Genomic DNA, 15,000 nt, shown 5'->3' with positions numbered 1-15,000 from the left:
GAAGGCCTGAGGGCAGGGTGTGTATTCATAGACTATGGCCATTTAAGATAGGGAACAAGCCTTTCATCTTTTAATAGTATCTACAGGAGACAGAGAGATGAGTGGGGGAGAGAGAGAGGGGAGGAAGGAAATAGCTCAAGTAAGAGGGAGAGAGAGAGAGGGAAAGAGAGACAAAAGAAACAGAAAGAGATCATGCTAGGTATCTTGCTCGCTTGTTAGCACATTTTGGGGCCTTTCTTGCCTTTTGAAGGGCCTCACGACTGGAGAGGGTGGATGGAGGCCAGGTCGGCTCCCTCCACAAGCACCCAGTCACACCAGGAGCACCCCCAGGACAGAAGCCTCAATCACAGGCTCACTAACAGCCACGACACCCTCACTTCCCTGCTGGCAGGAGCAGCTGGCTCGACTCTGTGTGTCTGTGTCTGTGTGTGTGTGTCTGTGTGTGAGGGAGGAGTTGAGAGTCATGGAAAGTTTGTGGTTTGAGTGGATGATGAGTTTCTCCTGTGTGTCAGGATAACAGCAGAAAGTGTGTGTGTGAGGTGTGTGTGAGGTGTGTGTGAGGTGTGTGTGAGGTGTGTGTGGACGTGTGTGTGTGAGGTGTGTGTGGACGTGTGTGTGTGAGGTGTGTGTGTGAGGTGTGTGTGTGAGGTGTGTGTGAGGTGTGTGTGTGAGGTGTGTGTGAGGTGTGTGTGTGAGGTGTGTGTGGGAGTGTGGCTCCAGGAGATTTTGTTTTCCTAATGCTGATTAACTCTTTGTCTGCCTCATCTGAATGCTATAGCTCAGCCAGTCTTCCTGATATTACATAAAAACCAAAGATAAAGAGCTCAAAGAATTATTCCTGCAACGCTTCGTAGAAACATGTAGGTCTTGTTTGTTGTTACATAATAAAATAGTTGTTGGACAATACAAATGTGTTTTATATAACAAGATTACCAAGGACGACCTCTGACCTTTCTGTCTCCTGTTTCCCATGACAACTGGCTCACACACACACACACTACCTAACCCACACACTAGTTGTCTTGTGTTTGATCATCACTGACGGTTGGTTGTAAGGGTTTGTGTGTGTGTGTGTGTGTGTGTGCATGAGTAGGTGGGTGTGTTCTCCTCATGTTCAGTAAGTATTGCAAATAAGTGTCTGTGGAAAAACTCACATAAGCCTACCCCCACTCTCCCTCTTTATTTCCCTCTCTCCCTCTCTCCCTCCTCCTCTGGTTCACATGCAGGGGGGAAGATGAAAGACTCCATTCATCATGGTAACCATCGGTTACAGCAGCAGGATACTCCACCCTTGTTTGGCAGCACCCCCCCTCTCTCTCCTCCACACACACACACACACAGTAATATTTACATTACGGATATAAATACAGTCGTGTGCAGAACATAACATTTTATCTGATGGCTTGGGGACAGTCACAGGAAACTTTAGTGACCTCCAGCTCTCCCAGCTGGGAGGCTGCTGAGGGCTGAAACCTCTCAGCCTCGCTCCCTCTCAGCCTCGCTCCCTCTCAGCCTCGCTCCCTCTCAGCCTCGCTCTCTCTCAGCCTCGCTCCCTCTCAGCCTCGCTCTCTCTCAGCCTCGCTCTCTCTCAGCCTCGCTCCCTCTCAGCCTCGCTCTCTCTCAGCCTCGCTCCCTCTCAGCCTCGCTCTCTCTCAGCCTCGCTCTCTCTCAGCCTCGCTCCCTCTCAGCCTCGCTCCCCCTCAGCCTCGTTCCCTCTCAGCCTTGCTCTCTCTCAGCCTCGCTCTCTCTCAGCCTCGCTCCCTCTCAGCCTCGCTCCCCTTCAGCCTCGTTCCCTCTCAGCCTTGCTCTCTCTCAGCCCCGCTGCCTCGCTCCCTCTCAGCCTTGCTCCCTCTCAGCCTCGCTCCCTCTCAGCCTCGCTCCCTCTCAGCCTCGCTCCCTCTCAGCCTCGCTCTCTCTCAGCCTCGCTCCCTCTCAGCCCTGCTGCCTCTCAGCCTCGCTTTTTCTCAGGCTCGCTCCCTCTCAGCCTCACTCCCTCTCAGCCTCGCTCCCTCTAAGCCTCGCTCTCTCTCAGCCTCGCTCTCTCTCAGCCTCGTTCCCTCTCAGCCTCGTTCCCTCTCAGCCTCGTTCCCTCTCAGCCTCGCTCTCATGACGGGGCTCTTCATTTGAATCTCCGAGGGACAGTCACACCAATGGAACGTTTCCATGAGTGCCTACTTGGATCTAAATCAAATATAACCTCAACTACCTTGAACCCCCACGGAGGAGAGGGATATGTATCTGAGCTGCATGTTATACAGTATGTATATGTAACAGACATGGCCCAGTGACAAGGTCTACGGGCCGATGTTCTCCACTCGCTGGGCTCCAAAACGCCACCTCTGACTTGCCAAGCGCGACCACTACCAGCTACGCCAACGAAAAGCTAGCTCTTCGTTGACGCGGGTGGCCTGTTATATATTGGAGGAGTGAGTTTCACCGATTCACACCCGTTAGATATACCTGAGCTGCGTGTTGTGCAGTATGTATACCTGAGTCAGGCTTTATTCAGACCTGGCTTCTGCTAACTCACCTGTTAGTCACTGGCATTAGCTTATTTGTTGGGTTTGTGCAAGCCTACTTGGCTAATATCTAACTTGGTTTTGTGATTAGCTAGCCTGGTTTTGTGCTAGCTAACCTTAGCTGAATGGTGATAGTTACTGCTTGTTACATCAGTTGTTTCCTGTCTCCTGGGGGAGCTAGGGGATTCACAGTCCTGCTGATGAACCTCTCGCACACTCTCACTTTTCCTTTCTGCCCGGTGTTTCTCTCGTTCACATTCGCCTCAATCACTCATTCATCCGCTTCTACACATCTCTTCTTTTCCTTTTGAGAAACCTGTAGCCTGTATTTCTAAGAACTCTTCTCCCTCTCCATTTACTAAATATATTTACGTATTGCCAACATACAGAAAAAAACTCAATTGCCTGGCTTTCACCATGTGTCAAAATCTTTATTTGATTGTTGATAAATAAACATAGTCTATGATCAACAGCAATAGTATTTCGCACAGGACGATCTATGCTACTCTGACACGATTGCGTAATCTTAACCAGCCATTGTTTGTTCTGTTTAGGGAGAGAATATGATATCATAGGAGAGGTGTTGTTTTCACTGTGCGCAGCGCGGGGGGTGAATGTTCCGCCTCTCTTTCCCCCCTCTCTCTCTCCCTCTCCAGTCTCTCTCTATGTCGCTCTCTCTGTCACGTGGTCTGGTTATTTTCAGAGCGGTGACGCAGTCGGTCCGCTCCTCCTACGGGCTCGTCAGGGTGTCGCGCGGACCGGATTGGAGAGTCTTTGTTGCTGGTGCTGCTTCTGTCGCGTTCGTGCGACGGTGGGGGCGGTATATAACTCTCTTCTTCCCCCACTTGCGTTCACTCTGGCGGAGGATAGTGTCCCGGGAGGGTCCCGTGCCTTGGCAGCAACAAATCGCTCTATTTACCAACAACAAACGTCGCTACACTGTACCGTTCTGGCACACATCCTCTTTAAATCTTCACTACCTCGAAAAATAAATGCTCGGCAAAGGCGCCAGAGAAATCAAACACGTGAAAAACAAGGATCATTACCACAACCGGGGACAGAAAAACGAAATATCGGAGACATACGTAAACAAGCGAACGGGACGTTGTCGCTGTTGCCTTCTCAATGCATACCCTTTGTGCTCGAGGAACGATGAAGCCAGAGATTAGCGCGGCTGTCACATTTCTGTCCAGATTTTTGCGGATTAAAGGACACGTAAACGATCGACAGCTTCAAACATTCAGCCAAAGTTTACAGGATATTCTGTCAGGTAAGAGATACAGATACACATAGCTGTGCTTGATCGAATACTTCGACGATTTTTATTTTTTGGTCTCATTCAAAACAATGTGTAAGTATTGTAGCACTTGTAGTAAAACGTATTAACGTTGTTTCAGTCTCTAAACAAATGACTTTAGATCGCTTTCTTTGTTCTTAAAGTAACAACAGCGGGACTAAGGCTCACAACACAGTCCATACAGCAGAAGGACAAAAATAGACCACCATATGCCCGATTAATCAAATTAAGCTTTGACCTTCGACAAAACATTCAATAGGCTAAGTATCAGTCTGTATCAAACTACTGCTTTGAGTGAATGAATCGTTATAACGGCATAATAACGTGTCACAAGGCTGGTTTTATTTGTTCAGAGGAAGTGCGCTTTTCTACGGCACCGTTTGAGTCTCAGCAAGAATGGGCAAAACAGTCCCCAGACTCCACTACGTCATGTATTGGGTGAAAACGACGGACGACAAATTAATGTTGTCCAATATAGCGCACAAAACCTTTTTGGTATACACAGACAATGATGCTGTTATGTGTCACTAAACTTACAAAATCGCCTTTGTAATAGCCTACACGTGTTATTACCAACGCGTAGAATAGGCTACAACCCGTTTCTTAGCCAGCTTTACCGCATAACTTTATTTTACATAAATAAACGACACAATTACGCAACTCTAGTTGGACTGGATTTAACACACAACATTGCCAAATTAAACGGACACTATTTTAATTCCCAAGTTCAATTAGCTCCTCATGGTGAAAAACAGTTTATCACCGCCGAACATTTATACATTATAAATATCTGTCTAAACATTTAAGAGTTCGTGTTTTGAAAAAGATTTCCGAGGCTAAGTGCATCATTCCTAAGCGGGATCACTCCAGCCTGTCGCTAAGCACGTAAAACACCAGATGACCTATTTTCTGATTTAGCGGGTTTGGACTTGTTTTAAACATTAAATCAGTCGAATAGCCTATAACCTATACCAGTCAGAATGGTAATTTGGTGATTTTCTACATTCCCATCCCACATTATTTAACTTCCTGCTGTTGTATCATTTAAGAATATCTTAGAAATATGATCTGAATCCTTTCCGTTTCTGTTGGTGTGTCCTGCAGTAGAGAACGGGGCTTGGGAACTGCCTCTGTCTGAGTGTTTGTAAACAGCCGAGATCCAGGCAGCCTTGAATCAAAATGGCGGCCATCAGAGAGTGTATGGGGGTGCCTGGGAGAGGATATCAGGGGGAGGGGGGAGCAACATAATCTAATCACAAGAAGTAGTGGAGGGGTTTGTGAAGAGGCGCCCTCCTGTTTGGGCTGGGTGAGGAACAACAACCTGGGAGGTTGACCCTGAGGGTGTGTGTGTGTGGGGGGTAACTAGGTCACCCCCCCCCTACTGTCCTCACCATGGTAACCATACCCAGAAACCAAGAGAGACACAGAGAGATAGGAACAGATTAAGAGATGGGGGGAAACCAAGAGGGAGGTAGAGGGAGATTGATAGAGAACCAGAGAGAGACAAAGGCAGAGAGATGGGAGAGACAGAGAGAGGCTGTCTGAGACATAACAAACAGCCCCAGATGAAACAGGAAGCGGGTGTAGCAGACAGTTACTGCCCCTCCTCTGGTCAAGACTCCTATCCAACTAGGACGGGTCACCGTGGAAACCACACCACCCACACTGCTCAACAAGATTATGATTATTATCATCATGTAGCTGTAACACTAACAAACCACACACAGCCAGTCTGTCTCTCACGTCCTCGTCTTAAATACCCCCCCCTCCTCTCCCCCCTCCCTCCCCCCCACCCTCACTACACCACCCTCCACCCCTGTTCTGTGGTTCCATGTTCTCCACTAAAGATGGGGGGGGGGGTGCAGTGAGTGAGGTGGGTTGCGCAACATGGCAGGCCTGTTAGTCACGTACACCCAGAAGAAAACCGCTTCGTTGACCTGGCCAGGGCATTTTGGGATGGCTAGCCCAGTAGGACATGTGGAACGCTGCCATGGAAACAACAGAATGCAGGAGTGGTATCATGGGATAGGGCAGTAGAGCCACAGTGTGTGTAAGAGGGTAACTGTGAATATAATGTTGTTTAAGTCTGACCATGTAGTGTAGAGAACAGCTGTGATGAAGCTCCTACAGCACCCTGACTCGCTCATATCACCCTGCTCCTGATATCACCCTGACTCGCTCATATCACCCTGCTCCTCATATCACCCTGACTCGCTCATATCACCCTGCTCCTGATATCACCCTGCTCCTCATATCACCCTGCTCCTCATATCACCCTGACTCGCTCATATCACCCTGCTCCTGATATCACCCTGCTCCTGATATCACCCTGCTCCTCATATCACCCTGCTCCTCATATCACCCTGCTCCTGATATCACCCTGCTCCTCATATCACCCTGCTCCTCATATCACCCTGCTCCTCATATCACCCTGCTCCTGATATCACCCTGCTCCTCATATCACCCTGCTCCTGATATCACCCTGCTCCTCATATCACCCTGCTCCTCATATCACCCTGCTCCTCATATCACCCTGCTCCTCATATCACCCTGCTCCTGATATCACCCTGCTCCTCATATCACCCTGCTCCTCATATCACCCTGACTCGCTCATATCACCCTGCTCCTCATATCACCCTGCTCCTCATATCACCCTGCTCCTCATATCACCCTGCTCCTCATATCACCCTGCTCCTGATATCACCCTGCTCCTCATATCACCCTGCTCCTCATATCACCCTGCTCCTGATATCACCCTGCTCCTCATATCACCCTGCTCCTCATATCACCCTGCTCCTGATATCACCCTGCTCCTCATATCACCCTGCTCCTGATATCACCCTGACTCGCTCATATCACCCTGCTCCTCATATCACCCTGACTCGCTCATATCACCCTGCTCCTCATATCACCCTGACTCGCTCATATCACCCTGCTCCTCATATCACCCTGCTCCTCATATCACCCTGACTCGCTCATATCACCCTGCTCCTGATATCACCCTGCTCCTCATATCACCCTGCTCCTCATATCACCCTGACTCGCTCATATCACCCTGCTCCTGATATCACCCTGCTCCTGATATCACCCTGCTCCTCATATCACCCTGCTCCTCATATCACCCTGCTCCTCATATCACCCTGCTCCTCATATCACCCTGCTCCTGATATCACCCTGCTCCTCATATCACCCTGACTCGCTCATATCACCCTGCTCCTGATATCACCCTGCTCCTGATATCACCCTGACTCGCTCATATCACCCTGCTCCTCATATCACCCTGACTCGCTCATATCACCCTGCTCCTGATATCACCCTGCTCCTCATATCACCCTGCTCCTGATATCACCCTGACTCGCTCATATCACCCTGCTCCTGATATCACCCTGACTCGCTCATATCACCCTGCTCCTGATATCACCCTGCTCCTCATATCACCCTGCTCCTGATATCACCCTGCTCCTCATATCACCCTGACTCGCTCATATCACCCTGCTCCTGATATCACCCTGCTCCTGATATCACCCTGACTCGCTCATATCACCCTGCTCCTCATATCACCCTGACTCGCTCATATCACCCTGCTCCTGATATCACCCTGACTCGCTCATATCACCCTGCTCCTCATATCACCCTGCTCCTCATATCACCCTGCTCCTCATATCACCCTGCTCCTGATATCACCCTGCTCCTCATATCACCCTGCTCCTGATATCACCCTGCTCCTCATATCACCCTGCTCCTCATATCACCCTGCTCCTGATATCACCCTGACTCGCTCATATCACCCTGCTCCTCATATCACCCTGCTCCTCATATCACCCTGCTCCTGATATCACCCTGCTCCTGATATCACCCTGCTCCTGATATCACCCTGCTCCTCATATCACCCTGCTCCTCATATCACCCTGCTCCTGATATCACCCTGCTCCTGATATCACCCTGCTCCTGATATCACCCTGCTCCTCATATCACCCTGCTCCTCATATCACCCTGCTCCTCATATCACCCTGCTCCTCATATCACCCTGCTCCTGATATCACCCTGCTCCTGATATCACCCTGCTCCTGATATCACCCTGCTCCTGATATCACCCTGCTCCTCATATCACCCTGCTCCTCATATCACCCTGACTCGCTCATATCACCCTGCTCCTGATATCACCCTGACTCGCTCATATCACCCTGCTCCTCATATCACCCTGACTCGCTCATATCACCCTGCTCCTGATATCACCCTGCTCCTCATATCACCCTGCTCCTGATATCACCCTGACTCGCTCATATCACCCTGCTCCTGATATCACCCTGACTCGCTCATATCACCCTGCTCCTCATATCACCCTGCTCCTCATATCACCCTGCTCCTCATATCACCCTGCTCCTGATATCACCCTGCTCCTCATATCACCCTGCTCCTGATATCACCCTGCTCCTCATATCACCCTGCTCCTGATATCACCCTGCTCCTCATATCACCCTGCTCCTCATATCACCCTGCTCCTGATATCACCCTGACTCGCTCATATCACCCTGCTCCTCATATCACCCTGCTCCTCATATCACCCTGCTCCTCATATCACCCTGCTCCTGATATCACCCTGCTCCTCATATCACCCTGCTCCTGATATCACCCTGCTCCTCATATCACCCTGCTCCTGATATCACCCTGCTCCTCATATCACCCTGCTCCTGATATCACCCTGCTCCTGATATCACCCTGCTCCTCATATCACCCTGCTCCTCATATCACCCTGCTCCTCATATCACCCTGCTCCTGATATCACCCTGCTCCTGATATCACCCTGACTCGCTCATATCACCCTGCTCCTCATATCACCCTGCTCCTGATATCACCCTGCTCCTGATATCACCCTGCTCCTGATATCACCCTGCTCCTGATATCACCCTGCTCCTCATATCACCCTGCTCCTGATATCACCCTGCTCCTCATATCACCCTGCTCCTGATATCACCCTGCTCCTGATATCACCCTGCTCCTCATATCACCCTGCTCCTGATATCACCCTGCTCCTGATATCACCCTGCTCCTCATATCACCCTGCTCCTGATATCACCCTGCTCCTGATGTTCCAGTTAGAAGGCCAGCTGTCGTGCTGATAGGGCTGTTTATAAAGCTATCAGTGTTTAAAGATAACAAGGGATTGAACCTTGTGTTTCCGACACACAGTACCACCCTCCCAGACAGTGAATTAGTTATCAGTTATCGATTACTTTCTGTTTGTACATTTTACAGGGCTGTTGTATGGTTTCAAAAGATTTGCAGGTTTATCTTGCATCTACCTCTCTCCAGAACAGTACCACCTCTCTCTCTCTCTCTCTCTCTCTCTCTCTCTCTCTCTCTCTCTCTCTCTCTCTCTCTCTCTCTCTCTCTCTCTCTCTCTCTCTCTCTCTCTCTCTAGAACAGTACCACCTCTAACCTCTCTCTCTCTCTCTCTCTCTCTCTCTCTCTCTCTCTCTCTCTCTCTCTCTCTCTCTCTCTCTCTCTAGAACAGTACAAGCACCACTGGTTCCCGGACCGGCCCTGTAAGGGCTCTGGCTACCGCTGCATCCGCATTAACCACAAGATGGACCCGTTGGTGGGGCAAGCGGGCCAGCGCATCGGCCTGTCCATCCAACAGCTGTACCTGCTGCTGCCCAGCGAGCTCACGCTCTGGGTGGACCCCTTCGAGGTGTCCTACCGCATCGGGGAGGACGGCTCCATCTGCGTTCTGTACGAGTCCCAGCCCGGGGGGCCCCTGGGGGGGCCCGGCCCCACAGGGGGCACCATGGCCTCTGGGTCGGCGGGGGGCCTGGGGGGGGCTGTGATGGACATCAGCTGTAAGGAGGAGCTGAGGCTGAGCAGGGCCAGTCCATCTAAAGCCTACAGCATGATGACCGTGTCCAGCTAGAGGCCTCTCTCACACACACACACACACACGCAACACACACATACATACATACACACACCACACACACACACCCTCACAGAGGCTGGTGGTTCAGGGTCGCGCTGTGATTGGTCTGTCGGGTGGACAGTCATCTGTTGCCAGTCAGCCTTTTTAAATATTGAAAATTGATTTAACAAAAAAAAAAGAAATTTTAGATGAAAGAAAAAAACCTGAAACAAGAGAGAAAAAAAACAGAGGGTGAAGTCTGTCGTCCAGGTGATGGAAGTCTGTCGTCCAGGTGATGGAAGTCTGTCGTCCAGGTGATGGAAGTCTGTCGTCCAGGTGATGGAAAACCTCGTAGGTTTGATATTTTTTTTTAAACATTTTGGGGTTTCTTCCCCTCCTGTCACCGTGGTGACCGGATCATCGTTCTCAGGAGACGGCCCTGGATTGGTGCAGCTACATCTACCAATCAAAAACAACCCCGGACACTTTCTGTAAAGAAGAAACCGTGTGATTGGCTCCCAGGGTGAAGGTTTTCTTTGTTGTTGCTTTGTAACACTGAGGTTCCATGTTGACTTTGCACTTTTCCTACGTGGACTCCTTTACCTTCACCAGAACGCTCTTTAGGGTTAGGGTCTTTAGGGTTAGGGTTAAGGTTAGGCTCTTTTCACTGTCAAGGAATCTGTCAGGAATCACTGATCCGTTGAATTTCATCCATGAGAATTAAGTGTGGTAAAATAAATGCCATTTCCTTTTGTCCGGGGGTGTACTTCCTGTCTGGGGAGGAAGTTGAGATCCAGACAGCGAGTGTTGCCAGGGTCCAGGGGGAACACCCATTGAGAGCTCATTCTGACAGGAACCTGTTTTGGACCACAGGGTGTGTCTGGACCTCAGCTCTGCTGGGGGAAGGTTCTGGAATGTTGTTGAACTCCACAATCAAGTCCAATATTGTCCCCCATCACCCCTTTGCACTTATTATCCTGCATCACCAAAATAGAGTGTAGTGTAGAATGGGGGGGCCCTGTCCCCCTCCAACCCCCCCTGTTCTGTGCTCCTGTCAGAGATGACGATGAATGCACTTTGACACTGAGCCTATGGGATGTGTACCTTTGTGTGAATCTCCTGCATTCCATCCACCACAATGTCATCTTTCCCACCTGCTGACCAGGCTTCACGTTAGCTTCCGCAGTACGGTATCTGTCTGGTCAGAGGCTGAAGCCCCTTCACACTGTTCTAGTCTGAAGCATTTCAGAGCTGTTCTGGTAGGAGTGTGTTCTGTTAGCTGTTCAGGTTCTGCTGGGGGTCAGAGACTGTGTATCCCTGGCGGATGTGAGGGAGGGTGGTAGGGGGGTGAGGGAGGGTTATGGGAGTATAACTAAAGGTTTGGGGTTAGTCTAAAGCTCTGAATTTTCAGCCATCACATCAACCTGACCAAACCTTGTTAGCCCCTCCTTGTTAAACTCTGTGTTCCACCAGCCATGAATCCTGTCTAGTCCTAATGAGAAGACAGAGGGTCACATTCCGTCTCCTGTCCTTCCCAGCGTGGTGTGGGGGATCATCTCATCTAACCCTCAGACACCCAGGTAGGGAGGCAGGTTCTAGGAAGGTCTAACCCCACTCAGAGGGCTCTCAGTCCAGCCAAGCAACTTTAGAAGTTCCCCCTCCATCCCAAATCTGGTGTCTCTCTCAACCAGCCAGCAAACCATCCAGATAGCCAACTAGCCAGACAGCCAGCTAGCCAGGCAGCCAGCTAGCCAACCAGCCAGACGTCCAGCTAGCCAACCAGCCAGCTAACCATGCAGCCAGCTAGCCAGCCAGCGAAACCCCCTTTAGTTGCACGGAGACCAAATGTGACATATCATGTTCCACCCCCCAGGGAGTGTGGGGGGGCGCGGGGGGCGCGGGGGGCCAGGGACGGACACCTCGTCCAGGGCAGCTACAGTCCCTCGGGCCCCCCTCCAAGCTAACCCCGACCCCTGACCTCAGCCCCCAACCCCCCCCCTCCCTCGGCGGGCGGAGCCAAGCCAGCACACACACTTAGCGCTCCGTACGCACTAGGGGTGGGAAAATCAGAGACCAGACAACGGGTCAAAGGTCCTGAATCAGGAAGTGAGGGCATGCAGATTCTTTCCTTCCTGTGATGTCATCCTTGGTCCCACTTCAGTTGAGGTCGGAGATGGAGTGCTGAATAACGTTTACAAGGCTCTGATAGGACGAGGGACCTGTCCGTCAGCCCGCACACACACACCACACAGGGAATAGGGTGAGCGGTGTGTGTTGAGTGGTGTGTGGGTGAGACCCAGATGGACAGGGTTGAGGCAGGTGGGCAGACAGGGTTGAGGCAGGTGGGCAGACAGGGTTGGCTGGCAGGAAAGAGCTGGACCAGATTTATAAACAGATTTTATTCTGCTTGACTTCATAGCTTTCATGTGCTAAGTGACAGTTAAATCGGTCCCTGGGGGGTGTTTGGGTACGCCAGTGTCCCCCCACTGCCCCTAAACCAGTTTTCAAAACTACTAATGGAAACTTAACCTGTACTTTTGACCCATCATCTCACATGTAAACACACAGTCCCAGGGTCTTTAAATCCACAATAACAATCTAATAATCTAACAATAATCTCTAAACTGTCATCCACTCAGCATTTTGCGCACATAAGTTTCATTTGAGAGAGGGGTTTGAGTAATAAAAAAAGAAAAAAAAAGAAAATTAGCACATAAAATGCACTAAATATGAGACATTATTTGACATTTATTTGAGACAGAAGTTTTCCCGGAATGCCAGGAACCCCCCAGTCTGCTGCGGGGGTCCCCCCAGCCCCCCAGTCTGCTGCGGGGGTCCCCTCAGCCCCCCAGCCTGCTGCGGGGGTCCCCTCAGCCCCCCAGCCTGCTGCGGGGTTCCCCCAGTCCCCCAGCCTGCTGCAGGGTCCCCCCAGTCCCCCAGCCTGCTGCAGGGTCCCCCCAGTCCCCCAGCCTGCTGCGGGGTCCCCCCAGTCCCCCAGCCTGCTGCAGGGTCCCCCCAGTCCCCCAGCCTGCTGCGGGGTCCCCCCAGTCCCCCAGCCTGCTGCAGGGTCCCCCCAGTCCCCCAGCCTGCTGCGGGGTCCCCCCAGTCCCCCAGCCTGCTGCAGGGTCCCCCCAGTCCCCCAGCCTGCTGCAGGGTCCCCCCAGTCCCCCAGCCTGCTGCGGGGTCCCCCCAGTCCCCCAGCCTGCTGCGGGGTCCCCCCAGTCCCCCAGCCTGCTGCGGGGTCCCCCCAGTCCCCCAGCCTGCTGCGGGGTCCCCCCAGTCCCCCAGCCTGCTGCAGGGTCCCCCCAGTCCCCCAGCCTGCTGCGGGGTCCCCCCAGTCCCCCAGCCTGCTGCGGGGCCTTTTAGGGAGGGGAAGGACTTAGTTGTTGTCGTCAGTCTGGTCTTTGATGGATTATTGCCACTTTCACATCTGCAGTGTTTGCCGTATTGTAGAATGTGTAACTGTACAACGCACCTGGTAGAACACAAAACATGACACATGGGAAGTGCCAATAATTGCTATTTTGAAGTTATAGATTTGTTCCTTTTGTATTTCATCTTTTACCACAGGTAACTTCGTAAATAAAGCCATTTGTGATGAGATTGTTGGCAAGGACCAAAGTTGTTTTGGTGAAAAAAATATCAGTTTCCATGATCTGTACTTATAGACTTATCCTTAGTTTTCTTTCTGTATTATTTACTTACAAAATGAAAAACAGAAAAAAAATAATCTGCGCTTACCCAAAATGAGCTGTGATCTCCTGTCAGTGCATCTGTCTTGTGTTTCCTTACCTTGGGTTTGTCACGATGAACTGCTGTAAATTTGTACAGTTCATGTAAATTGATTGTGCGGAAGTTGTACAGATTTCTATATTTTGGAAGAAAAGTTTTTTTTCTCTGTAATAAAAGATTTCCTATCTTGGCAACGTACCTCTGCTGATCCTGGTCTTTCTGTGCTGCTTGTTAACCACAGCATGTCTTCAGTCATTCTACCTGAGCCACAGCCGTGTGTGTGTGTGTGGGCACATGGTCTGGAGGTGTGTATCTTGTTTCTTAATGAGGCAGACAGGGTGGGCAACCCTGACAGTGCTGTCTCTCCTAGAAGAGTACAACAGGACAGGATTTCACAACAGGAACTTTGCAGTCATCCGCATCATGTTCACCTTTAGAAAACACTCAAGACAAATTATAATTTCATACGTTAATAATTCAATTTTTATAAGCAATGTCACTGAGGGCTTCACAAATGTCCTCAGATCAACACCTATAACCAACCTAGACCCTCAGATCAACACCTATAACCAACCTAGAACCTCAGATCAACACCTATAACCAACCTAGACCCTCAGACCTGCAGAGACGAATGGGAACACACATCTCCGAGATGAGGCTGAATAAACACTTTTCTTATCATGATTTAAGACTGGAGAGTTATTTTTGTGAAGGGTTCATAGTTCCAGTGTTCATGATCATGTGATCAGCTGGCACAACCAGGTACAGTTTATGAACCAGTTCTAGTTTTACAACTCCTGCAGTTTCAGAACCTGCTGTCCCTGTTCTGCTGTTGCAACACTTGTTGAACTATTATCATACTTGTCATCGTCAGCAAGTCTTGTAATACAACCCCCCCCCTGTGCCCACACACACACACACACATGCATACACACCCTCCCGTCTGATGAAACAGTCTAGTACTCTGCCCACAACTTCTCCCTTCCCCATAGCAACACATCAGGTTGGCTGGCTGATGTGTTACAGTACAGGGGAAGTACGTGTGTGTGATAAAGAGAATGTGTGTGAGAGAGAAAGAGAGAGCATGTGTGTGTGTGTGTGTTAGAGAGAGAGAGAGACAGCATGTGTGTATGTCATTCAGCAGCTATTGACCAGGCATTCACATGACATAGAGAATAAAGCGATGGAGGGAAGGAATGATGGCAGACAGGCAGAAAGGTAGACAAAGAGACAGTGAGGACTGCAGTGTGTGAGTGCAGCTGAGTTAAAGGCCCTGATGCTTGTAAACACAACCGCATGGCTGTCAGCTGACATCTGGACCACAAGCTCAACATGGTGACGGATTCTGAGAACACAGGAAGTGAGCATCAGCTGCTTCCTGTTATGGTTGTTTACATAATTTTCATGTGGGTGAAGGAGGGATGAGAGGTGTAGAAGAGAAGTGAAGCTGTTGGTAGGACAGAGGACACACAAGAGGAGATAATTTACAAGAGAAGTGAGATGAAAGAGAGAGAGGTGTGAGGATGGTGCAGAGAAAACAGCTGACAGGAAATGGT

General features: G+C 50.4%; 1 protein-coding gene across 3 annotated transcripts; it reads left to right on the top strand.

The window, feature by feature from the left end:
* The first annotated feature begins 3,361 nt into the window (after positions 1-3,361).
* btg1 (B-cell translocation gene 1, anti-proliferative) lies at positions 3,362-13,642 on the top strand. Of its 3 annotated transcripts, XR_009932620.1 has the most exons (3): positions 3,362-3,789; positions 9,327-12,503; positions 12,565-13,642. XR_009932620.1 is itself a non-coding variant. In XM_062483554.1 (2 exons), the coding sequence occupies exons 1-2, from the start codon at positions 3,645-3,647 to the stop codon at positions 9,725-9,727; spliced, it is 546 nt and encodes a 181-aa protein (XP_062339538.1). In that variant the 5' UTR covers positions 3,362-3,644; the 3' UTR covers positions 9,728-13,642. The 3 variants fall into 3 exon arrangements, 2 of the variants coding, with proteins under 2 accessions (XP_062339538.1, XP_062339537.1); XM_062483554.1 differs by having other exon boundaries at positions 9,327-13,642; XM_062483553.1 differs by lacking the exon at positions 3,362-3,789 and having other exon boundaries at positions 9,728-12,503; positions 12,535-13,642.
* The last annotated feature ends 1,358 nt before the right edge of the window (positions 13,643-15,000 follow it).

The sequence above is a fragment of the Osmerus eperlanus genome, chromosome 17 (assembly GCF_963692335.1).
Source record: "Osmerus eperlanus chromosome 17, fOsmEpe2.1, whole genome shotgun sequence".
NCBI lineage: Eukaryota > Metazoa > Chordata > Actinopteri > Osmeriformes > Osmeridae > Osmerus > Osmerus eperlanus.
Note: the sequence above shows the minus strand (reverse complement) of the source record. Positions and strands in the feature narration are given on the sequence as shown.